The 24,958-nt window shown below is 34.8% G+C and overlaps 3 protein-coding genes across 4 annotated transcripts; 1 reads left to right on the forward strand and 2 right to left on the reverse strand.

Moving 5' to 3' along the window:
• Nucleotides 1-6,657: 6,657 nt before the first annotated feature.
• On the forward strand, nt 6,658-8,415 carry LOC145639438 (large ribosomal subunit protein eL43). The gene is made up of 5 exons (XM_081690678.1): nt 6,658-6,774; nt 7,482-7,521; nt 7,854-7,942; nt 8,044-8,126; nt 8,215-8,415. The coding sequence occupies exons 1-5, from the start codon at nt 6,772-6,774 to the stop codon at nt 8,276-8,278; spliced, it is 279 nt and encodes a 92-aa protein (XP_081546804.1). The 5' UTR covers nt 6,658-6,771; the 3' UTR covers nt 8,279-8,415.
• Nucleotides 8,416-9,317: 902 nt separating this feature from the next.
• Nucleotides 9,318-15,096, reverse strand: LOC145639436 (uncharacterized). The gene is made up of 3 exons (XM_081690676.1): nt 13,504-15,096; nt 10,590-10,851; nt 9,318-9,923 (listed from the first exon to the last, which is right to left on the reverse strand). Exons 1-3 carry the CDS (start codon nt 14,673-14,675, stop codon nt 9,741-9,743), a joined length of 1,617 nt encoding a protein of 538 aa, XP_081546802.1. The 5' UTR covers nt 14,676-15,096; the 3' UTR covers nt 9,318-9,740.
• A 2,651-nt stretch (nt 15,097-17,747) lies between these two features.
• On the reverse strand, nt 17,748-23,074 carry LOC145639440 (putative casein kinase II subunit beta-4). Of its 2 annotated transcripts, none has more exons than XM_081690680.1 (5): nt 22,539-23,074; nt 20,635-20,853; nt 19,177-19,286; nt 18,908-19,073; nt 17,748-18,123 (listed from the first exon to the last, which is right to left on the reverse strand). In XM_081690680.1, the coding sequence occupies exons 1-5, from the start codon at nt 22,780-22,782 to the stop codon at nt 17,999-18,001; spliced, it is 864 nt and encodes a 287-aa protein (XP_081546806.1). In that variant the 5' UTR covers nt 22,783-23,074; the 3' UTR covers nt 17,748-17,998. The 2 variants fall into 2 exon arrangements, with proteins under 2 accessions (XP_081546806.1, XP_081546805.1); XM_081690679.1 differs by having other exon boundaries at nt 17,748-18,129; nt 22,539-23,071.
• Nucleotides 23,075-24,958: the final 1,884 nt, after the last annotated feature.

The following is a 24,958-nucleotide window of genomic DNA, read 5'->3' on the forward strand; positions in this document are numbered from 1 at the left end:
TGTCCATAGATCAAAGAGCCAATCCGAATTGATCTTGTAAGAAATTTGCGACAGACCGAATACGTTTATGTTTCTTCGAATAGGAATCCATTTTCTGAAAGATCCTGGCTTTCGTGCTTTGGTGGGTCTCCGAGATCCTTTCGATGACCTTAATGCCTTTTGAGACCATATATAATCATTATTTGTTGTCATAAATGTTTGTGGTAGGCTTGAATTAATGAAATCGGTGCAAGTTGTAAATCGATAAATTGGTCGTTTAAAGACAAATTGGATGGTTCCACCCACCCAATAGGACTCCCGAAGGATATTAGGGACCATGGTAAACATTTCGGCAATTTTTATTTCCGAGCAAAAAAAAAACAAAAAATTTCAAAATTAAAGGCTAATATCCACGCTTTTTGAGAAATTTTGGAGGTTTCGGGGCCCGGTGTAAAAAAGTATTAATATTTTAGGGGATACATCTCGTGGTCATATAATGTCGTTTGGAACCATATATGATCATTATATGTTATCAAAAATGTTCGTAGTAGGCTTGATTTAATGGAATCCGTTCAAGTTGTAAACCGGTAATTAAATTGGCCTTTAAAGTCAAATTGGATGGTTTCACCAACCCAATTGGACTCCCGGAGGGTATTAGAAATCATGGTAAACGTTTCGGCAAATTTTATTTCCGGGCGAAAAAAAAAGAAAAAAAATTCCAAAATTGAAGACTAATATCCACGCTTTTTGAAAAAATTTTGAGGTTTCGGGGCCCGGTGTCGAAAAGTCTTGAAAATTTAGGGGATACATCTTGGAGTCATATAATGATATTTGTAATCATATATTATAATTATTTGTCTTCATAAATGTTCGTGGTAGGCAAGTTAATGAAATCAGTGCAAGTTGTAAAGCCGGTAAATTGGTCGTTTAAAGGCAAATTGGATGGTTCCACTCATCCAATGGGACTCCCGGACGGTATTAGGGAGCATAGTAAATATTTCGGCAATTTTTATTTCCTGTCGAAAAAAAAAATCAAAAATTTCGAAATTCAAGGCTAATATCCACGCTTTTTGAGAAATTTTGGAGGATTCGGGACCCGGTGTCGAAAATTCTTGAAATTCTAGGAAATACATTTTGGGGTCATTTAACGTGGTCTAGAACCATATATGATCATTATATGTTTTTATAAATGTTCATGGTAAGCTTGAGTTAATGAAATCGGTGCAAAGTTGTAAACCGGTAAATAGGTCGTTTAAAGACAAATTGGATGGTTCGAACCATAAAATTGGACTCCTGGAGGATATTAGGAACCATGGTAAACATTTCGCCAGTTTTTATTTCCGGGCAAGAAAAAATTATAAAATTTAAAAATTGAAGACTAGTATCCACGCGCTTTTTGAGAAATTGTGGAGGTTTCACGGCCTGGCGTCGAAAAGTCTTGAAATTCAATGGGATACATCTTGGGGTCATATAATGCCTTTTGGGACCATATATAATCATTATTTGTTGTCATTAATGTTCGTGGTAGGCTTGAATTAATGAAATCGGTGCAAGTTGTAAATCGATAAATTGGTCGTTTAAAGACAAATTGGATGGTTTCACCCACCCAATTGGACTCCCGAAGAATATTAGGGACCATGGTAAACATTTCGGCAATTTTTATTTTCGAGCAAAAAAAAAAAAAAATTTCAAAATTCAAGGCTAATATCCACGCTTTTTGAGAAATTTTGGAGGTTTCGGGGCCCGGTGTAAAAAAGTATTAATATTTTAGGGGATACATCTCGTGGCCATATAATGCCGTTTGGAACCATATATGATCATTATATGTTATCATAAATGTTCGTAGTATGCTTGATTTAATGAAATCCGTGCAAGTTGTAAACAGGTAATTAAATTGGCCGTTTAAAGGCAAATTAGATGGTTTCACTAACCCAATTGGATTCCCGGAGGGTATTAGAGACCATGAAATCAGTGCAAGTTGTAAATCGGTAAATTGGCTATTTAAAGGCAAATTGGATGGTTCCACCCACCTAATTGGACTCCTGGAGGGTATTTGGCACCATGGTAAATATTTCGACAATTTTTATTTTCCAGCGAAAAAATCGAAAAATTCCAAAATTGAACACTAAGATCCATGCTTTTTGAGAAATTTTGGAGATTTCGAGGCCCGGTGTCGAAAAGCCTTGAAATTTTAGGGGACACATCTTGGGGTCATGTAATGTCGTTTATAACCATATATATATGATCGTTTAGAACCATATATATGATCATTATATGTTATCTAAGGGTCATATAATACTGTTTTAAACCATAAATGATCATTATATGTTGTAATAATTTCGTGGTAGGCTTGGAAGTTAATGAAACCGGTGCAAGTTGTAAACCGGTAAATTATCGTTTAGGCAAATTGGATGGTTTTACCCACCCAATTGGACTCTCGGAGGGTATTAGGGACCATAGTAAACATTTCGGTAATTTTTATTTCCGTGTGAAAAATTGCAAAATTGAAGGCTAATATCCACGTTTTATGAGAAATTTTAGAGGCTTCGGGCCAGGTGTCGAAAAGGCTTCATATTTAAGGAGATACATCTCGGGGTCATATAATGCCGTTTGGAACCGTATATGATCATTATATGTTGTCATAAATGTTCGTGGTAGGCTTGAGTTAATGAAATCGGTGCAAGTTGTAAACCGGTAAGTTGGTCGTTTAAAGGGAAATTGGATGGTTCCACCCACCCAATTGGACTCCCAAAGGGTATTAGGGACCATGGTAAGCATTTCGACAATTTTTATTTTCAGGCGAAAAAAATTTAAAAAAATTAAAGGTTAATATCCATGTTTTTGGAGAAATTTTGAAGATTTCGGGACTGGTGTCGAAAAGAAATGAGATTTTAGGGGATACATTTCGTGGTCATATAATGTCGTTTGGAACCATAAATGATCATTATATGTTGTTGTAAATGTTCGTGGTAGACTTGAGTTAATAAAATCGACGCAAGTTGTAAACTGCTAAATTGGTCGTTTAAAGGCAAATTGGATGGTTCCACCCACCCAATTGGAATTCCGGAGAGCATTAGAACCATGGTAAACATTTCGACAATTTTTATTTATGGGCGAAAAAAATTCAAAAATTGAAGGTTATATCCACGTTTTTTGAGAATTTTTGGAGTCTTTGGGGCCCGGTGTCGAAAAACCTTGAGATTTTAGGGAATACATCTTGGGGTCATATATTGTCGTTTGGAAACATATATCATCATTATTTGTTGTAATAAATGTTCGTGGTAGGCTAAAATTAATGAAATCGGTGTAAGTTGTAAACTGGTCAATTGGTTGTTTAAAGGCAAATTGGATGGTTCCACCCACCCAATTGGACCCCCGGAGGATATTTGGGACCATGGAAAACATTTTGGCAATTTTTATATTCGGGCGAAAAAAAGTAAAAAAATTCCAAAAATAAAGGCTAATATCCACGTTTTTTGAGAAATTTCGAATGTTTCAGGACCTGGTGTCGAAAAACATTGAGAATTTAGGGGATACGTCTCGGGGTCATATAATGTCGTTTGGATCTATATATGATAATTATATGTTGTCATAAATGTTCGTGGTAAGCTTGAGTTAATGCAATCGGTGCAAGTTGTAAACCGGTAAATTGGTCATTTAAAGGCAAATTGGATGGTTCCACCTAGCCAAATGGACTCTTGGAGGGTATTAGTGGCCATGGTAAACATTTCAGCAATTTTTATTTCCAGGTGAAAAAAAGTCAAAAAATTTCAATATTGAAGGCTAATATCCATGCTTTTTGAGAAATTTTTTAGGTTTCGGGGCCAGTGACGAAAAGACTTGAGATTTAAGGTGATACATCTCGGGGTCATATAATGCCATTTGGAACCATACATGATCATTATATGTTGTCATAAATATTCGTGGTAGGCTTGAATTAATGAAATCAGTGCAAGTTGTAAATCGGTAAGTTGGCCATAAATGTTTGTGGTAGGCTTGAACCATATAAGATCATTATTATATTTTGTCATATAATTTCGTTTAGGTAGGGTTAATAAAAGGTCGGGTTACTTTCGGGTCGGGTGAACAATAGGTCGAGTTTAATTCGGGTTTTCACAGGTTCAAACGGGTTAGAATAATTCTCGGGTTCGAGTCGGGTTCAATTCAAGTCAATAATTTGCGGGTTAGAATAAGGTTGGGACATTCTCGGGTTGAGTTGGGTCCGGTTCAAGTCAATAATTTGCGGGTTATAATCAGACTGTGTCATTTTCAAGTCGGGTCATTCTCGGGTTCAAGTCGGGTTCGGTTCAAGTCAATAATTTGCGGGTTATATTCAGGTTGGGTCATTTCCAAGTCGAGTCATTCTCGGAGTAAAGTCGTGTTATGTTCAAGTCAATAATTTGCAGGTTACAATCAGGCAGGGTCATTTCCAAGTCAGGTCATATTCGGGTTCAACTAACTATAAATAAATAATTATCATTTTTATCAAGCTAATTATTTCCTTTGACTATAATATATATGGCGATATACTAGGGAACTATAGTTTATAATTTAGGAAGATAATTATCTCCTTTCACCATACAACAAATATATACTATATTTAACTCTTAAATTTGAGGATGATACTCCTTTCTTTTGCTGGACCGACTTGGTCTCCCTAGACAAAATGCTTTGATCAACAATAATAAGGAGGTCTAAATTGCATTTAAGGTGATTTGAAATCGGGTCAAGAACAATTTGGGTTGAATTTAGGTCGGGTCAATAACAAGTCGTGTTGATTTCGAGTCGGGTTAGTAACAGATTGGGTTGAATTTTGAGGTTGGGTTCTTAATAGCTCTGGTAAAATTAAGGTCGGGTCAATAACAAGTCGGGTTGCATTTGGGTCAGGTCAATAACAAGTCGAGGTGATTTCGGGTCGGGTTTGTAACAGGTTAGGTTAAATTCAGGTCAGGTTAGGAAGGGTCGGGTTGAATTCAGGTCAGGTTAGTAACAAGTCGTGTTAAATTTGGGTTTTGACGGGCTAAAACGGGTTTGAGTCAATTTTGGTTCAAGTCGGGTTCGGTTCAGGTCAATAATTTACGGGCAACATTCGAGTCGGGTCATTTCCAGGTCAGTTCATTTTCAATTTGGGTCTCACATACTCGTGTCAACTCGGGTCTAGGGTTGGTTTCAGGTCGGGTTAGGTCGAGTTTGGGTCACCATTTTTTCGGGTTTAGATGGGTCGGTTAATAATCGGGTTTGAGTCGTATATCAGGTCGGGTCAATTTTTGACAGCTCTACTTGTACATTTACCCATCAGTTGTGACATAACCAATAATCTTTTTAATTATTTAAATAAATTTGAATTTATATTTACTTGAATGAGCAAAGTCATGGACCAAGACCTGAATTAGATGGTTTTGATCATATAAAAGGCATTGTAGGAAAGTGCGTTGATGTCTGACATGTGTGAAGATGTTTTATGGAGATTTAATTCAAGGATATAACACAATTTTAGACCATTTAAAAGTCGACATGGAAAATATTAGTGATGGTGAGATGTACCAGGATGTTATGTTTCTTGGAACCATATATGTTCACTAATAAGTTTTAGGACAATATTGAGTCGTAACCGGGGGCGGGGGGGAAGTGTTATGTAACAACCTAATTGATGAATAATAGGGAAAGTAGGCGGTTTCCTAGGATCTCTTACAATTATTGAAAATTGCCTCGACTTTCATTATTTTCTAATCCAAAAAAGTTGAAAATTCTCTTAAATTGAAGGGTATAACACACGATTTAAGTTTAATTTCAAGACCGTTATTTTTTTTTAAATAAAGAATAGATTTAGTGATGGAAATACTTTGTTCGCTAATTATATATTGCATTGTTTAGTTATTTGTATTGGGGGGGGGGGAGCTAAGAACTGAACTGATTGGAGCTGAAGTGTTGAATTGAACTAAACAGAGCTGAAATGAATTGTTTATGAGAGAATGAAATTATGAATTGAACTGAAATGAAGCTGAAGAGAACAGGGCCTTATTGTAAAGCCGTTGTTTTATGTTGGTTGTTTACAATGAAACCTATGTAATACGCTAAGGCGTACATCCAAAATAGGTTTCTATAAAAGTTTGTGTTTCAAACATTATTCCATTTATTTTTCCCACCATTTCCTTATATTTCCTGTAGTATTCACATTGTATAAATAAAATTCGTAATAAAAAAATATTAGTCTATTTTTATTTAAGTGAATTAAATTACCTAAAATTATATCTAGTTAAAGTGTAACACTGATTAAAACACAGAGGGAGTACTATAAGTTTACAAACAACATTAGGGTGCACCAATCACCATCACTCATTGTGCCTCCATCTCAGACGATGTCAAAATCTCACCCGACTCAATCTGATCCAAAACCGACCCGAAAAATAACCGATTTGAATTTCGGCTCGCGTAGGCACAATAATTTAATACTACTCAACTTTAAAAATTGACCCGACCCGACCTTATCAGAACCGATCCGAACATCCAAATTGACACATTTACACAAAACTTCCCGTCTTTTATAGTTGGGCTGTCAATACAAGAAACGTGGTGCATTATACAATGGGCCATTAAATAAGCCCAAATGATAAAATAAATAATATAGGCCCAAAGAAAGAAGTGGTGTAAACCCTAGAAGTCCAACACCCGTAAATAAAGAAGCAGAAGTATAAAACCCTAACTTAACCCTATTCTTATTTTCTCGTCACTTCGGCAGTTGCTTCTTCAGGATTTCATTTTCTCTCTCTTCTGCCGTCTACATTCGTCGCAATGGTACTCCTCTCAATCTCTCTCCTTTCCATCATCGATGATAATCTAGTTTAGATTAATTTATTGTGTATGAATCTGATTTAATTGACCTATGTTTGGATTAATTTGTTTGATTTTTTGTTGCTTGAAATGTTAGTTAGTAATTTGAGTTTATTGTGAAATTTCATTTGAAAAACTTCAAATCAGTACTTTTTTTTGCGCTTTTTGATTTTTTGATCTGATGAGAAGTCGATTATTCAATTTTAATGCTGATTATTAGCTTAGTTTGTTGGCTTTTGAGGTTAAATCAATTGTTATCTAGGGTTTATGAAACAACTGTTTGTAATCTGTAAGTTTTGCTGGCTTTTGAGGTTCATATTAATTGTTATCTAGGGTTTATGAAACATCTGTTTGTAATCTGTAATCTTTGATAGTAATTTTAGTTCATTATATTGGAATTCTTGCCGGCACATTCAGATTTATCATAATTTGGGCATTGAAAGATGACTTTAGCGTATAAAATAATATTGTGAATTTGCTTCATTTACTGGTATAAACTATTAGTGAGTTGAATGCTTGGAACTTTGTATAGTGTCAAAATTTGAGGTTGTGAAAGTTGCATTTTTTGGTATGTTTGTTTTAGTTTTGGTTTTTATTGGTGTAGAATGTGTGGTGATTATGTTCAGCTTTTGCTTAGCAAATTTTTTACTTGTGCTTGTTTATGTAAACAGGCCAAGAGAACCAAGAAGGTTGGTATTGTCGGGAAATACGGTGAGTATTTTTAGTTCTGATTGAATGTAATCTCATTGTATTTTAATTATGTTACATCGCATGAAGTAATTCTTAGACTATGAATTGTGACCATAATATGATTGATTTAGGTTGTTTAATGCTGATTATGTTCATAGAATCATTCTTGATGACTGCATATGATAATCTTTGTTTAGAACAGCTTTGTATTTGATTAGAGATGGGTAATTTGAAGTTTAATACTGTGGTATAAGTCATCGGGATTCTATTTTGTTCTGCTGTTATGTTGGGTAAGTAGATTGATAGTGTATGTATGGGTGTATCTCAATTGATGCGCATTGTTCATCGTTCAGGTACCCGTTATGGTGCTAGTCTGCGTAAGCAGATTAAGAAGATGGAAGTAAGTCAGCACAGCAAGTACTTCTGCGAGTTCTGCGGAAAGGTAGAACTACATTTTAATTCTTAATGCTTTCTTCTCTTCTAAATCAATGCCTATGGTTGTGAATTGTCTTAGATGACTTATCTCATAATAAAAATTTGCAGTACGCCGTGAAGAGGAAGGCTGTTGGCATCTGGGGATGCAAGGACTGTGGCAAGGTCAAGGCTGGTGGTGCTTACACTTTGAAGTAAGGATCTGTTTCTAATTCTCTTATATACGGATTTGGTTTTCCATTTCTTTATTTCTTTACTGATTTTTTTCCCTTACTTGAACAGCACCGCCAGTGCAGTGACCGTGAGAAGTACAATCAGGAGGTTGAGGGAGCAGACTGAGAGTTAAATTATTTCTAGTGCCTATATTTGGAAGACTTAGAAATTTTGTATTCGACTGATCATAAGTTTATCTTGGATCACTGTTTTTGAATGTTTTGACAAGTTTGCGATTAGTGCTAAACCATTTCTTGAATTTCTTGTTTATTATTTGTGCCTGTTTTACATTGTGTTGGTTTTACGTGCAAGCTAGACGTTATATCATTACAATATCTTCTTTGTGGCTTTTAATATTAATGATATCATCTGTATTCTAATGCACATAATCTTTTAATTTTAGCTTTTGGTGGCAATAGTGGGCTTCCAAACCTTGGATGATACTTATCTATTATCTTGAGAAGAATTCTGCAGTGTGTCACTATTATTTGAGTTAGCATATTGGTTTTAGTAGTCGAGGCGTATTATCAAACCATTGGCAATTGGTTATTTGTAAGCTAATTAAATTGCTGTTAAAGATTACGTTTGAGATGTGTATTGATGAACATATTGCTTACATTTAAAGCAAAAATAATTAGGGGTTAATTAGTTAAACTTAACTGCAAAAAAAGTCGTCCGGTTGTGGATTTCTAATTGATGTTTCATACACTAGAATACATTTTCAAGTACATTTTCAATTGTACGTATGCTTTTTATTTTGCTGGTATAGCAGATAGTATATGAGAAAAAATAAGGCTAATTAGGCGTTCATGCTTGATTTGTTAAGCTGGGATATACTAATACTGAGTAAGATGATTTTAGGAGGATATACAAAGTGATAGCTCGCTCAAGACGGTCTTAAGGTGATGCACTTTGATAGAGATGAGAGGTCGCTCATGAGGCTAGCCAATTATAGATGTACTTTGTTTAAAGGTCAAGAGATTAATGAGCTCATAATAGGTGAAGCTTAGGGAGAAAATCTGCCTACACTAGAATGCATAAAGAGAAAAATAAGCACAGTAAACCCTTGTTCTTAAGGCTGAATTACGAACAAAATCTCCTAGTTGCAAAAAACTATGAATTATTCACTTAATGATCTGAAATATTGACCAAGAACAAAACAAGAGGCAAGGTTGTTACATGAACTTTCTCTAGATTTTTCATTTCAAAGGGAAATTCACATTTGATACAACACTGGCCGGATTAAGGTTTGACCTAAGCACCAGCTCCTATTACACCTGACTACGCATATTTTTCTTTTATACAAATTGAAGCCAGAAAGGGCAAAACTTAACACCCATATCTTCCTCTAATAAACTGAAGAAAGAGGAAGCTAATGGGAAATAACATCAGAGGAATAAGACGACTTTTGTTTCAACTAGAAATGTATTTCTATTTTAAGCAATACTCCTTAAAACCCTCTCAAAGTTAAAAACAACGATGCTAAAGCCGATCACAAAAGTGGAGGATATCGATAGGATAATCACTCACTTACTCAGCTGCTATATCTTCATAATAGATGAGTTGAAAATTGATGATATTTGGCAAATCAATGGTCACACAATTGGAGCAGGGGCTCGGTGGTCATGCTTGGTATCATGATGCATTTGCTTCTGAACAGCTTTAACTGCTGCAACTCTGGCAGCATTGGCTGCCCGGTTAGCAGCAGCAACGGACCTATTTACTCTCTCATCAACCTTGGCAACATCATATGCTTTCTCTGCTGCTCGTCTTGCTTCCTGCACACACAAAAGAGATGTTACCTTGACTGCAAAGGGTTATGGAAAAGAACCAACAAGCAAAACCAAACACTTAAACCTATTGCTCACATAGGTATAAAGATACATGCACATAAAAAGTTGGATCTGTATCTCAACAAGCAGTCCAAAAACAAAGTGATGACAAGGACTTCATTCATACTCTGTATATTATTAGCTTGTGACATGAAATGTTCTCAGTTTTTCAGGCAAATCCTCTTCGCAACTTATCAAAATCAGTGAATTAGAGCAATGAGAACTCAATTTGGTAGAGCATAAATTTTATAGCCTGTAAGCAACAATCCCCACCCGCTCAAATTTTTCAAAAGGAGAGTATACAAATGCTATTTAAATTTCATTTTGGGGCCAAGATCAAGCCATGAAAACACACACACACACATACAGCCAATGCTATTACAATGTGATATATAGCCATGAATAAACAAACTACTAGTATTAAACAAGGACAATGTGAGCAAGATCAAAAAGTTGTTCAGACATCCATAAACATTTACTGCACCAGAACATCACTCCTCCAGTATATGGAACAAAAGCATTCACCTCAAGTCAAACAAATATAAACATGTAATCACAAACAAAAATAAAAAGGAAACTAACAAGTTCCTTATATAAAGACATGTAGCTTACCTGAACGGCATTTAGTACTTTGGAGTGGTTGACAGCAACTGGAGATACGGGATAGGTTGCGTTTTGTGTGCTTGGGACATCAAGTATTCCATTATGCCAGTGGCCAGCTTGCGTTTCTCCATTCCTAAACGTGTACATTCCAAGACCTTGCCTTCTACCTTCATGCCAGGCTCCTTCATACCGATGACCATTTGCAAATTTATATACTCCAAATCCATGCATTTTGTCAGCAAAGTATTCTCCAGCATACGTGTCCCCATTCCTAAAAATAACCAGAGAATAATGGTCATATCAAAGTAGAATAAAAAAAGAGAGATGCGTATTTATCACAACAATAGTCAGTTAGTCACAATAAGACCACAATTACACATCCAGACATTAAAAAAAAAAAAAAAGGTTAAAAAGGGGAAATTTGAGTTATAAAAGAATAGATTGTGTAATGTGAAATCACTCACTTTAAGGCTATTGGCCAGATTTCCATACAATTCGATAAATGCAACTACCAAGAGGAAATTTGAGTTATAAAAGAATAGATTGTGTAATGTGTATCACTTGCAGATTCATCGTAGTCATTCTGGTCCGCTATATAGGGGTGAGGTGAGTAGGGCTGATAGGTTGCTGTAAAAAATAGAGAAGATATCTTGAGGAATCTATAGCGTTTAACTACACTCTTTGCCCCAGTATCACCACAAAATTACCAGACAAGCACGATTAACAGGTTGCAGGATTATTGATCTGGAGAAATGGATACATTCAACGATGAACTCTCCTCTGCCTCCAAGCCCAAATGAAACATAAAGATAGCCAATTGCAATGCAACATCATACTACACTACTCTATAGATAATCATGCATCAATATAACAGTCTATAAGAGATTCAGAGACAAAGAAAGAAGTGAGCCAGCGGAAAATGTAACAATAAAACAACACTTTCACATATAACCTCACTAAAGAGGGCTTGTTGCTTTGACCATGTAGCTAACTAAAAGAGAAAAATTAACTAGTAAAAGTAAAATTTTATCAGAAAGCCTATTTATCTAAGAGATTAGAAGTTCCATCAGATAAAATCTAATTGCTGTTTTTTTTTTCTTGCACCATATATTCCCAAAATTGTGCAGTCATGTGATGTATAGAAATAGAACTTTCCTATTTTACTCAGCCAAAAGTGTAAAACAGAACCAACATAAGGAGGGAAATTTTTTTATTTTTATCCTGGCCCATCATCATCAAGGAAATAAACATTTCATTTAATAGCTTATTTATGAACAACTTATTTATTTAGTTTCTAGAAACTACATCAGGGAACTCACTTCTCAGATTTGCCTACCTTCAAAGGCAGAAAAGGTGTATCAATTTAATGTTGGACTTAATTTTTCTGAAAACCAGAGATACTGTATCCTTCAGATCAAGTCCTAAGTATCCAAATAATTTACACCACCAAGGATTGAGTAATACATCGTCAAGCTTTACCCTTGTTTGATACATACTCGAGTACGAGTACATAGTTAAATACAATTACAAAAGGTAAATGTAAAGTTGAAGTAAACAGAGATACATGAACAAAGCAACAAACGATTTTGCAATAAAGTTTTACCCCTGCCTAGAACAGTGATAGCTGCTAAAGATACTACGGTGGTACCTATAAAATTCTTTGCACCCAGGGATTAAATCGGATACAACAGGGTTTCTACAACATAGGATAACGCAGTACCAAATATTGAGTATAAAACAGCCAACAACAGAGCTACTGTCACTCATACTGGGCCCCATTAAATCCCCTCAAACCAACTCCATTATATTACATAAATAAATCAGACAAAAAAAGACGATTAGGTTTTGAGAAACTCTAAATCTTTGGTCAGCAGTGGCCCCACCAAATCCTGACAGACCAACTCCATCATATGATCTTTAACCCCAATACAATTATACGGAGTGTTTAAATTCCATCTAATGACAACATTAGCACTAACCTACACTTTAATATTCATTTTTCGTTCTTCTCAAAGGTATTAGTGATTTATTGCACTATAAATGCTTGGAACCACGGCAATTGTCTAGAACTTCAATTTTGCAATGCAACCCTCTATACACCTCAAACACTAAGCTACACCTTGGTTACTCAATTTTCATACTTCTCACAGACATTGTTGAATTATTGCACTATGAATGCTTCACTAACCACAACAATTGTCGAAATCCTAAGTACTAAAAAATACAAGTATAAACAACTATTAGTTATGACAACGTCTAGTAATAAAAGGACACTTATCAATTAACTTAACAATTATCATGTGAAAATTCTCCTATAGCAGATGAATCACTTTAACGCAATCAAGCAGAAACTTATACTCCATTCAAATATATCCTATTCTTATCAACTAATACATCACAAGCATTACTGCTCAGTTTAACTATAAAGATATCTACTATCTACAAGTGAAAGGATCAGTGATATTGACTAAGGTTTCTATCACCATAGCTCTGGTGCAATAGGAGTAAAGTGCCTAGAAATGCACAGTATATATCCAACGCAACTAAATTGTAAATAGTCGATAGTTGACTAAGCATTTAATTTCCAAGACAAACAAGATGATTAACTTCATATTGTATCAATACAGCTATAAGGAAATAATTATTGTGTTCTAAATGATGCATGTCAACAGTTCAACACAAAGCGAAGTTATCCACATCAATAAGGATCATAATAAATGTTGGAACATACCAAATTATATTATCACCTAAAATTCCAAATATGGGATCATGAGCAACAAATGCCTTTATAAACAAGTACCAAACAAGCATGAAATTACCTAATATGAAGCGACAACACAATAGCAATCCCACAATTAATCATACAGCCAAAAAAAACCATTCATTGATTAGCAAAACTTATACAAGGATGTCATGAAATTACCTAAAATGGTAGTGCCCGAGCCCATGCTTGACGCCCCACTTAAATTCACCAACATACCGGCTACCATCCTCGCAAGTATGTATCCCACAACCATGGCTCTGTCCATTAGACCACTCACCTGCATACACATCTCCTGTATAAAATCTATACACACCAAAACCATGTCTAAGACCCTGCCTATACTGTCCTCTATACCGACTCCCTCGAGCCCACGTTTCGACCCCATGTCCATCATACTTCCCATCAATCCAATCCCCCTCATACCTCCCACTCATGTAGTAATAATACACCCCACTACCAGAACACTTCCCCTTGTGGAATTCCCCCTCATATACATCTCCATTGCTATAAACTTGAACCCAACATCCTGAATTGACCTTCTTCTCAGCTTTTGACCTAGACCCTATTGACCAAAACACCGGCAAAGGCCGGGAAGCTGCCGAGGCCGAGGCAGATGAAAGCTTAATAGGGAAAGGGAATGAACGATTAAGGAACACCCTAATTGAGGGGAGTCTAGGTAGGGCAAGATTAAGGGAGAACAAAAGAGCAGCAGAAAAAGCAAATGCAGAAAGAAAATCAAGAATAAAAGAGTGACTAGGATGTGATACCAAGAAGTAAAAAAATGGCAAAGCAAGCAAAAGTAGGAGGCGTAGATGAACCCTAAGCCGGCGAAGGTGGCGAAAGCGGCGGATTAACCGAAAAGCAGCCGATTTTGCCGTTGAAACCACCAAAAACAAAGATGGGCACCTTGAATTTACAGAAAATGGTTTGAAATTGGAAGTGGGTGTTGCAGAAAAAGGGTAATTACTAAGAGAAGAAGGTAAAGTAGGGGATTTAACAAGGGAAGGAGTAGGGTTCATCAAAGGGCGTTTATGGGGAGTTGACAAAAGGGGGTTTTTAGGTGTTGTTGCTGAAGATGAAGGAGATGGAATTGACCCAAAATTGGGCTCATTCTTCACTAAAATTGGATCCAAAACACCAGAATTTGGAACAATTGAACAAGTTAAAGGTGGGTTTGCTTGAAATTCGATGAATTGATGATTATAATTGCTGAAATTTGGGTGTTTTTGTGTGATTAAAGATGGGAAAAAAGAGGGTGGACTTGGATTGAAATCGGAAGAGATGCCACTGCTTTCTTTTCCGATCTGAACTTCAGATTTCTTCTGATGCATTTACATATGGAATCAAACCCAGAAATTTACACAACCCCAGAAAAAAAATTATTCAAAAAAAACAAAAAATAAAAACTTTCCAAAAATTCTTACTACTACTTACAAAATTCTCTCACTTTTCTTTCTTTTCTTGTAAAATTTACTGTATTATTTATGTTCTTTCTATTTTTTCTTTGAATTTTTTTCTTTTTTTTGGGGGATGAAATTTGAAGCTCAGTGATAAGGAGGGTAAAGGGATATGATGCCGTTTTTTTGGGAGAAGAAATACGAGTAATTTTTGCGTTTTCTTCGTTCAGTTCTTGCTAATTTTAGAGAGAGAAAATTAGTGCAATTTTTTTTGGTTTTGAAATCAGAGGTCATGCTCATGTTGGGAAATGATGCATTTTTTCTAGTCTTGTCCTTGCTCTTTTTATCTATTTACTATTTTGCCACCCATCTATTACTTGAATGACACGTGTCATCATCTTATACTTTAAAAAAAAAAATGTTCAAGTTGAATTTGTTGATCAAGTATGCCTGCATTGGTTATCTAGATTGATCATAGTGTTTAGTCAATATATGCACAAAATATTTTGTAAAAAAAAAAAATATATATGCACAAAATATTGCTACATTTTTCTATTGTATTTCTTGAATTATATATTGAATAGGTCAATTTGAGGTAGAGTGAATATTCCATATGGTATTTATTTTTTTTGGAAGATGAATACTTAAAATAAATAAGTCTTATATTGTAAATATACCATATGCTCGAAAAAAGTGGTGAGCGGATATTTGTGGTTTATGAAACCTCTGTCATCTAACTCGTTTTTGAGTAAATCGAAGTAACTTATAATAATAGTAAGGTGTTTTGAGATTTAAAAGGCTATATGAAAGGCATGCATGATTTTTTTTTTCTCAATTTTCTTTTTGTATTAAACATCATTAATAGGATGCCTTGTTTTTTCAAATACACATATACTAGAAGTAAGTTGATATTTATGGTTTGTGAAGCCTCTGTCATCTAGCTAATGTATGAGCAAAAATAAAATGTTACGAGTATCTAATAATAGTATAATACTATATTGAGATAAAGTTTATATCTCTACTCTATTACTAGTATATAGTGGATGGAGGTTAGGGAAGATCTCTCAAATATTCCATATATTTTTCAAGATAATTGGTAAGATTCTAAACCGCTTTCTAACCAAAAATAATGAGAGCTTTTCCATATCATTTTAATGGTCTCTTCAAAAAAAAAAAACCACATTGGTATGACGAAGACATAAAATCACTAGTAGTAACAAAAGATAATAATTGTAGATTATATATAAACTTCAAACACATGTAACTTACTATATACTAGTATTTCTTATATATTTAACAACGAAAAGAGTTAGGGCTTTGCCTCTCGTTTGCACCAAAAAAAAACAACGAAAAGAGTTACTTCTATGAGTTCTACTCGATAGACATTACGGAGTAAAAAGTTTAAAATAGATAGTGATGCCAATTCAAATTGAGCTCACAAGTCACAAATATCCCCTAGTTAAGATTAATATTAGGGCTAACTAAAAAGAAAGATAATAAATTCCAAATTAAATAAAGACAAAATTTATGGATTAGTTACGAGAGCAATAATTCTAAATGGTATGTAAAGTGTAATTGTAGGCCAATTAAGTGAACCCAAGACTAAAAGGCAGCAGCCAGGATATTTTTTTGAATGTACCACAATATTACGGAGTATCGGAATAAATGAGATATTTATCGAATTTATAATTTCAATTTTCAAAGTTAATTTGAAGTATTTTCCTTCCCTAATTGGCTAATTTAGGTGGGTAAGTAAGTGGATAACCTTTCTATGACCTGGAGAGCTCATCTTGTACGAATGTATGATTACTTTATTAGACCACTTTTATAAACTACTCGTACGTGTTAATTTTAATTGCATTTTTTTTTTATCAGATTATTATTAAACGAAGGAAGAAAAAAAAAAACATTAGATACAATAAAGGATGATTACAAAATATTGTCAAACACAAGAAGTGAAGATTAAAGACACAATTTGCATTTGCTAGAGGACTAATCCAACCAAAAACTTTACTTGATGATTGAGACTCACATATCCGACTCACAAATCCACCTTAATAAGTTTAGGTAAGTAAAAAAAATAAAGTCAATCTAGCGCACCTTATAGCTTAAGCAACAGAACAAGATAAGAGTATTAAGAATTTGGCTATCTGATGTAAGGACTAAAATTTATCTATTAATCCCCTCTCTTTTAACTCTATAATTGAAAAGAAAAAAGAAAAAAAACACACTTCTGAATTAGGATAATTAAAGGTGAAAAGACGGTAAGGTTATGTGTTCTTCACATATAATTATGTAAGTACTGAAGTCATGGCCTCCAAGTGAGACTTAAACAAGCACCAATTATTAATATCATTTGAACCCAAAAAAAAAAAAAAAAAAAAAAAAGTCTAGGAGCTTCCAATTAAACTGTCTGTCTGACTCGTTCTCTGAGGGTGATTATGATTAATGAAACACTCTTACTGAATTAATGACTTGTTCATTGGGAACGATTGCTAATTTTAGACCACAACTGTATAATAAAAAGATACCTAATGGTCAGAAATCAGGACTTGGCCAAATCAGATGTGTAGATGACGCCGCAAGCATACGTTGTCTTCCTCTGCAAGGCTAGACACATTCCATAACAAGCATTCTTCCTTTGACTTCATGGTACTGCAACTTTTTAAGTTTTGTTTTCGATTCTAAGGTGATCATTCTTGCAATATAAGCTTATGCATCTGAAGCCCTGCGTACGGTTCATATCAGCTGCATAATGCTGTCACTTGCCCTCAGTCACCTCAGAATATAAAATAAACTTCTAGACTCCAAGAACACATTCAGAAACATGTATTAGAGCAACAAGGCTGCTACTCCATATTCATAGAAACAGATTAACAGTTTTCCCTGCCTCGGTAAAATTGGCAATTTACACTGTAAAAACCCACGGTCCCAGTTACCAAATAAGAATGGATGGTGTTTAAAAAAAAAAGTAATAACAAGAAGACAGTTCGAAGACAACCAATGTGACACTAAGTGATTATCAATAAAACTTAGGAATAAAATTACACGCATACTGTCACTAACAACTTTTGAGGTGGCTTTAGCCATTTTACATGGATCTTCTTCCCTAAAAGTTTGTTTGTGAATTTGTAAAAACCACTGCAGTTTTTACCTGGAAAATTTGAGGCATATGTACTCAAAAAAGAACAAAAGAGGAACACTGCTAAGCAGTGGTTTTTTCGGCATTGTGAGAAGCAGCATGAAATACTGACATGTCAAGGCTTGTGCACCTTGAAACCGAAAATCCTTGGCACATAACTCCTAGTTGCTTGTGTTGGCTTGAGGTTACCATATGTCATCAGAAAAAGGTGAGGGAATGTAGTTCCAAAGTAAGCACCATCTATATCTTCTCAATGTCAAGGAAACAGCACCTAGAGAATTGAAGATTCAACAAGACAATATGCACATAAAATGATACCAGATTACAAGCCATTAAACAAAAATGCAGCAAATGAATGTCAATTATCTCCTTTCCAGATGACAAAAACCTTCTTTTTTCCACACCAGTTCACATTTTACATTGATTTGATTATTAAAGTGCTAATAGATACATAGCATGCAGAGGTAAATGATATTTATCCCAAAATCAAAGTCTATAACTGATAAATTGAAGTTAAGTTCCAGAAATAAGTTGCAATCCAAAGAGAACTAGTCAAGAATAGGATTCTAGTTGTTGATCAGTCCGAATTCCAATCCTGTCATGTCATGTCTGCCAATAAAGTGTGCAAACACTTATCATGAAGCAAGGTGCATTCAAATTAGAAGGCACATGACTGTCATATTCTCCGTAACAGAAAGAGGCTAATTAACAAAATAATATAGAAATCCATGTACACTCAACATGCAAACTATTTTATAATTTAAGGTTATGAATTTCGGAAAGAGGCAAAAGAAAGATGACTCACATATGTTTAAAAGACAAACATATTAGGTCATTCACAGGCAGTCAGAGTCAACAAAACAATTATTGGACCCCCCCTTCCCGAAGTTCCTTCCCTCAATAAGGATATTGGCTATATTTCACAGAATTAGTTGGACAGAAAAGTCAAGGCAAGTATTGCAAACTAACACAGTCAAATATGACACAGGGAAGACATATCTAGATAGAACTCTATTAAGGATACTGCCTTGGTATTTGGATCGCGGATAATAGATGTCTTCACATTTTGGACAATAGATCTTCACGGTGCTTGATCGTGGAATGTCAGATTGGCCAACAGGAAGGCATGGCTGCCCAGAGCAATAAACCCTAGGACATCGCCCAAAATCATAGTTTTTGTATTTCTCTAGCTGTAGAAGATTGCACAATAATTCACATAAATAGATTACAAAAGTATCCTTCAAAAGGAAGATAATGGCAGTGGAACAACCTAACAGAGAAGAAACATCTTACCATAGCAGCCATTCCTTTAGTAGTCAAGATGTATCGAACATGAATAAGGCCATAAAGCATTTCTGCTGCAGATTCTATCAACTCATTCTGCTCCTCCGTAAACATATCACCTAGAAGATGTCACAGGGATACTGATCAAGATGATCAGGAGCAAATCACAGAGGAGCCAATTGAGCTTAATAAAGCATCCTTCAGACTAGCCACAAAACGTCAAGGACAGAACCCATGCAGTATATTTGACTCTATAAAGTGGCAGAGCTTAGACAAAAAATTGTCTCTAAATGATGGTTTTCATCAAAAGAGTGCCAATCATGATAAACCTCCTCCCCCTTCTTCAAGGGAAGTAAGTGGCCCAAGGGATTCAAAAGCTATGGGAAAAGGGGTGGGGTATTTAAATTGTTTCAGGACAAAGATCTACCTAGAAATAGACCTAAACAATTGCTACACATGACACATGTATCCCAATAATAATAATAAAAAAAAAAAAAAACCATTCACACATGTAAATTCACTTTCTTAGCATAAAGTTGACAGGAAAGTTATAGTGGTGCTCAGTGTTTGAAAAAGCGCGCCTAGGTGCTATGGGGTAAGCGCTAAACTTGGTCTGGGCGAGGCGTTTGTTATTAGGCACATGAGGCATTGAGGCGCACCAAAAGCATGAGGCACATCTGGAGCAAACTTTAACCATTTTTTTTTAATTGTTCACATAGTGGGCCTCACTTCAAAGAGACGCAGCAAAACCCCCCTCACTTAAGCGCACCTTGAGCTTTTTTATACATTGGTGGTGCTCACCAAGAATGATTTTCCTAGTTCCTTGCGTCACATTATCATAGATCGACACACATTTTCTTGTAGAAGAGATTTCATAATAACAATATTTGCTGCATGTTCTGTACAGTGAGATAGGCCCAGGAAGGCATGCCACCAATAAATTTTATATTGGGCTGCTTGACACATTGTGGTCACTAAACCCAAGTGAATATATTTCTATAATAACGGGGGCTAGTAGCAATTTATAAAGACAAATAACTAAAATAAATCACCTCTTCCAAAAAGCAGAACATAAAAAAGGGTCTTTGAAGAACATCACTCTGTCTTGGGTCACTGATCACTCAAACAACTGAAAGATGCGGTTTGAGCTTAATTTTGCTACTACTCAAATTCTCATGCTTACACAGATGGCTTTTAATGTCTCAGGAAATAGCTACTAAGGAAAAATAATTACTAAACAAAACATGCATATAAGCAATAAAGATTTGCATCAATAGAACTATAGAACAGTGTTCCTTATTGCTAAGGCAAGAACTATTCTTTTAGGCAAGTGAGTAGAGTCGCATGGAGATATCATAAAAGACATGTAGCACCAAGCATTGAAATGGATAAACTTCTGGAAAAACACCCAAAAAAAAAAGGGGGGGGGGGGGGGGGGGGGAGAGAGAAAAAGAGGGCGACATATACCATGAGAAGATTCAACATCCAAAATGAGGTCAAGAGCATAATCATAATAAGGAACTTGGCTGCTTAATCCACAAAGATTGAAGTCATCTTGGATGTAATCGTCATCAACCTCACAGAAAAATTCATTCCCTCGCAAATTGCAAAACCATGAAATCCATGATGTATCCTCACCATCAGAACCGCTAACATCCGACTCTTCACTGTCAGTTTCAGACTCCTCTACAACGAAGAAAAATGTGAATAATCAGAAGATATGATTTCAAGCACATAATCCTGATTCCATATCTATCCACAAGGTGGACATAATCGGATCAAACAAATAATAAAACTTCATCAATGTGAAAAACAAGCTAGAACTAGAATCGGAATATCAGGAAACAAAGAAAGAAAAGGATCACCTTAGATTTTTTTTTAAACCAGGTAGTAAATATGATGGCCTATAAACTCAAATTAGGGCTTATCAAGAAGTTAAAAGTTAAGCTAGCTAATACACACAAGCAAAGTGTGCAGGGGACTGCAGGTAGTTCACTGTATTCTTATAGTACCCTTATGAAGGTGGGGAGAGACTTCCGAGTTCCGACAGCAGTAGGAAATACAACTTGTATGGCAAGACAGTATTTTCCATAATTATATTGCTAAGAGATAAAATAAAATGTAAACATTTACATATTACAAGTTGGACAGCAGCCAGTAATAACCTGTGGGATTTAAAGCTCAATAGGTTTATTTGCACTTTGCACATATGAGATGCAATCCTGTTATACATGGACTGCAGCAGACCTAATGCACCGATGTTTGCACTAAAAGTAAACAGAGTAAAATTAATTGAAGAATCTTTATGCTTGTCCTGAAGCGTACTTAAAAGCAAAACATAATACAGCTTCAGGGCCAAATTCTGAATAAGCAGTCTTCCCTGCGGTTATCCCAAAGTTAATTAAGTGTGCATTACTGCAGTAGTGCAGTGTGTATATACGTAGTAGATTAATTTAATAGACACTGAAGAGATTAAATTGATGGCCAAAAGCATCTTCAATCATCAACATGCTACGGATGTTGAGCATTTGACTATACGAGATTACGAGTTATTGCACATTAGTCAGATTGAAAGGATCAACCTTCATTAAATGGACATTGAAAATAAGAAATAGGTTAAAGGTCTAATTCTTTTCTTAGAACTCAAATTCTATCAAGTATAATGTGGGAACATAAAATTCAAAGTGCTATGGTGCAGAACGCCCACCATGCACATAGCCCTAGGTGCCCATGCCCCAATTCTCCCAACTCTATTATGCTGCTCAATGAGGCTTATCTTAGCTCATTTGGAGCTATCCAAACCCAAATGAGTCATACACTCCACTAAATCATTTAAAGAATAAAGGGATTACCTTCCTCATTCTCGACAATCAGCTTCAACTACTCGCGAGGTACATCTCTCAGATACAAAGCAAAAAGGAAAGAAATCTCATCTCCTTAATTCATAACATCTTATATGAATACAAAATGAAACAATTCCAATTTTACTACTCCAATTACAAACAAACTTTTGTAGGGTTTATATAACACAAAGCAGCATACACTCCACTACCTCATGTCAGCCCAATTAAACAAATTACTAAACCTGCCTGATTCCCATTAATCAATCTTCATCAAATATAACTAACATCAATAATTATCAATCAGATTCGAAAACAATAACACACCAAATTGCAGCTTCAAAGTAACTAAGCTCAAGTGCTGAAAAAGCTCAAATTATAGCTCAAATTCACAGAAATAAACAACAAAATTACACTACAAGAACCCTAATTCCCAAACTGAGCAAAAATTCACAACCAAACACACACATGCAACAAAAATTCACCCCCAAATCAAAATTTTTGGAGCTTAATTTAAAAAGTGTTACCAACCATCAGAGCGATTCTTGGAATTATTCAACCCAGAGTAATCAGACGGCGTTTTTCCGGTAGAAGTCGAAGGCGCAGAAACCCTAAATTCTTTATCCTTAGGGTTAGTGCTCAATCCCCTCGAAGTTGAAGCTGAGCTTCGATCGAGATGCTTATCCAACACATCATTGATACGTTTCCGATCAATAGTTCCGATTTCCGACGACTTCGACGACCCACCTCCGACGTTACCTCTTTCTCTATGCATGATTTTGGCCCCCAAAATTCGAATTTGAAATTGGAGTATAGGAGAGAGAAAGAGGGATTTGAGCTTAGGAATTGAAAATGGTGGACATGATTTTGATTTTTTGGGGAGTTTTGAGAAATTAGGGCATTGTTGAAGAAATTGGGGGTGAAAAAATCTGGGAAAAATTTGAAGGGTTGATGATTATTATTATGATGATGAAGAAGGTGACGATGATGATGAGAGAGCAAGCCAAACTCCTCTTTTGTTGTTGTTGCCTTTGCTCTTTTACTCTCTTTCCTTTAATTTTCCATTCTTTTCAAATCTATTGGACTAATCTCCAATTTTTTTTTCAATCCATTTACATAAAAATTTCATACATTTAGATCACATCATTAATTGATGGTTCGACTACTTAAAAATTATAGATAAAACATTAATACATATGGATGTTAATTACGGTTATTGGTTGGTTAAGATTTGATATAGTATGTACAAAATTGAAATCGAATATAGTCTATGTTATTTGTCTGTGAGTGTGTGATGCGCACCGCATATAAGGCCAATGATTCGTGTTAAGTGGAGAGTTGGATGCGAGTTATTATATTCATATAATCACATGAGTAGGGTGTAATTGAGATAATTTTTGTAAATAATAAATTTGCTAATATATTAGTTGCTAAAATCATCCAAAAAAAAAAATTACAAATAAAACCGGAGTAATTGTGTATGTATTGTTGTTTTCCTTACATATTCATTTTTTAAAAAGGTTATGTATGTGTGAGAATTGTGATAATCGATAAATGTATAAATCTTTAGTTTGAAGTGTATTTTGAGTTATATATTTAATAGTTTAATAGAATCTATATATATACTAAAAATAACAACCGCTGATGTCATCATTGCCTTCATGTCACTTATTTATTTAATTTTTTCCCTCCAAAATGCAAGGATGATGTCATATTTTTTTCCTTTTTAAGCTACCTTGTTTAACATAGCTTTGAAAATATATTTCATTTGAATTTTTAAATGTTAAATTTTGGTTTTTCTACACACATTATGCTATTTAGTTATTTACAAGTTGTTAACAATAGTTAATAATATAATCTAATTGAAATTTCTTAATTAAATATGAAAATTATGCACTTTCGGGAATTGTATATTTATATTTAGGCCCTGTTGTCTTCACCTTAAAAAAATAATATTAAGTAAAAATAATTTAAGTTCAGTAAATATAAGTTCAGTTCAGTAAAATTCAGTTTTCTTAAAGAAGAATTATAATAGAAAATCAGTAAAAATAATTTAAGTTCAGTAAAAATAATTTAAGTTCAGTAAAAAATAATTTCAGTTCAGTAAAATTAATTTCAGTTCAGTAAAAATAATTTCAGTTCAGCAAAATTAAGGTGAATCAAACAGGGCCTTAATTAGAAATTAGTAAGGAAAAATGAGGAAGTTGTTTTCTTTCAGCACGTGTTAAAAGTCTATAATTCAATTCCTATTTTAAAATCGTGCATGGCACGAGGTTAATCTAGTGGAGATTATTAAAAGACATACACTACTTATTAATTAATTACATAATCAATCATTTATTGAAAATCTAATTTTATTTGTATTTTATCCAAAACTTGCCATATACTCCTTATGGTATCATTGTACTGAAGTTCTTTTTAACGGAGTGGGTTTTAAAACACGTAAAAGGCATAAGCCAAAAGATTTAACAATTAAATGTATGTTTGTTCTCTTAATTTAAGTTTATGTTTTTATAAGCAGCCACACAATAAGTATCATCTGTATAGATTATTTTCTTACGATTTTTCATTACACAAAATATTGGGTGAGGCACCCAACCATCGGTTACATGGCCTTCATCAGTTCATTCAAACAATTGTTAATCTCGAAACACTCCTACTGCACTCTCTCATAATCTCCCCTCCAAATCTCCAATCCACTCCACTCAGTACACGAATCATTGATAATTAAGGAGAGAGAAAAATCAATCTATAAATGGTATGACTACCGTACCTTACCGTACGAGTGTACGACTATCTCGTTAATTACCAATATCATCATGAAATTGCCGATCAAATTCCTCACATTTAACATTAGATCAATTTGTTGATTGAGGCAACAACTTTGTGTTAAATTAGTGTTTAAGTCGGGAATCCCAAGGTTTTGTTGGTAGCGAATATGGGAATTCTCT

Source organism: Chenopodium album, chromosome 7, assembly GCF_948465745.1.
Source record: "Chenopodium album chromosome 7, dcCheAlbu1.1, whole genome shotgun sequence".
Classification (NCBI taxonomy): domain Eukaryota; kingdom Viridiplantae; phylum Streptophyta; class Magnoliopsida; order Caryophyllales; family Amaranthaceae; genus Chenopodium; species Chenopodium album.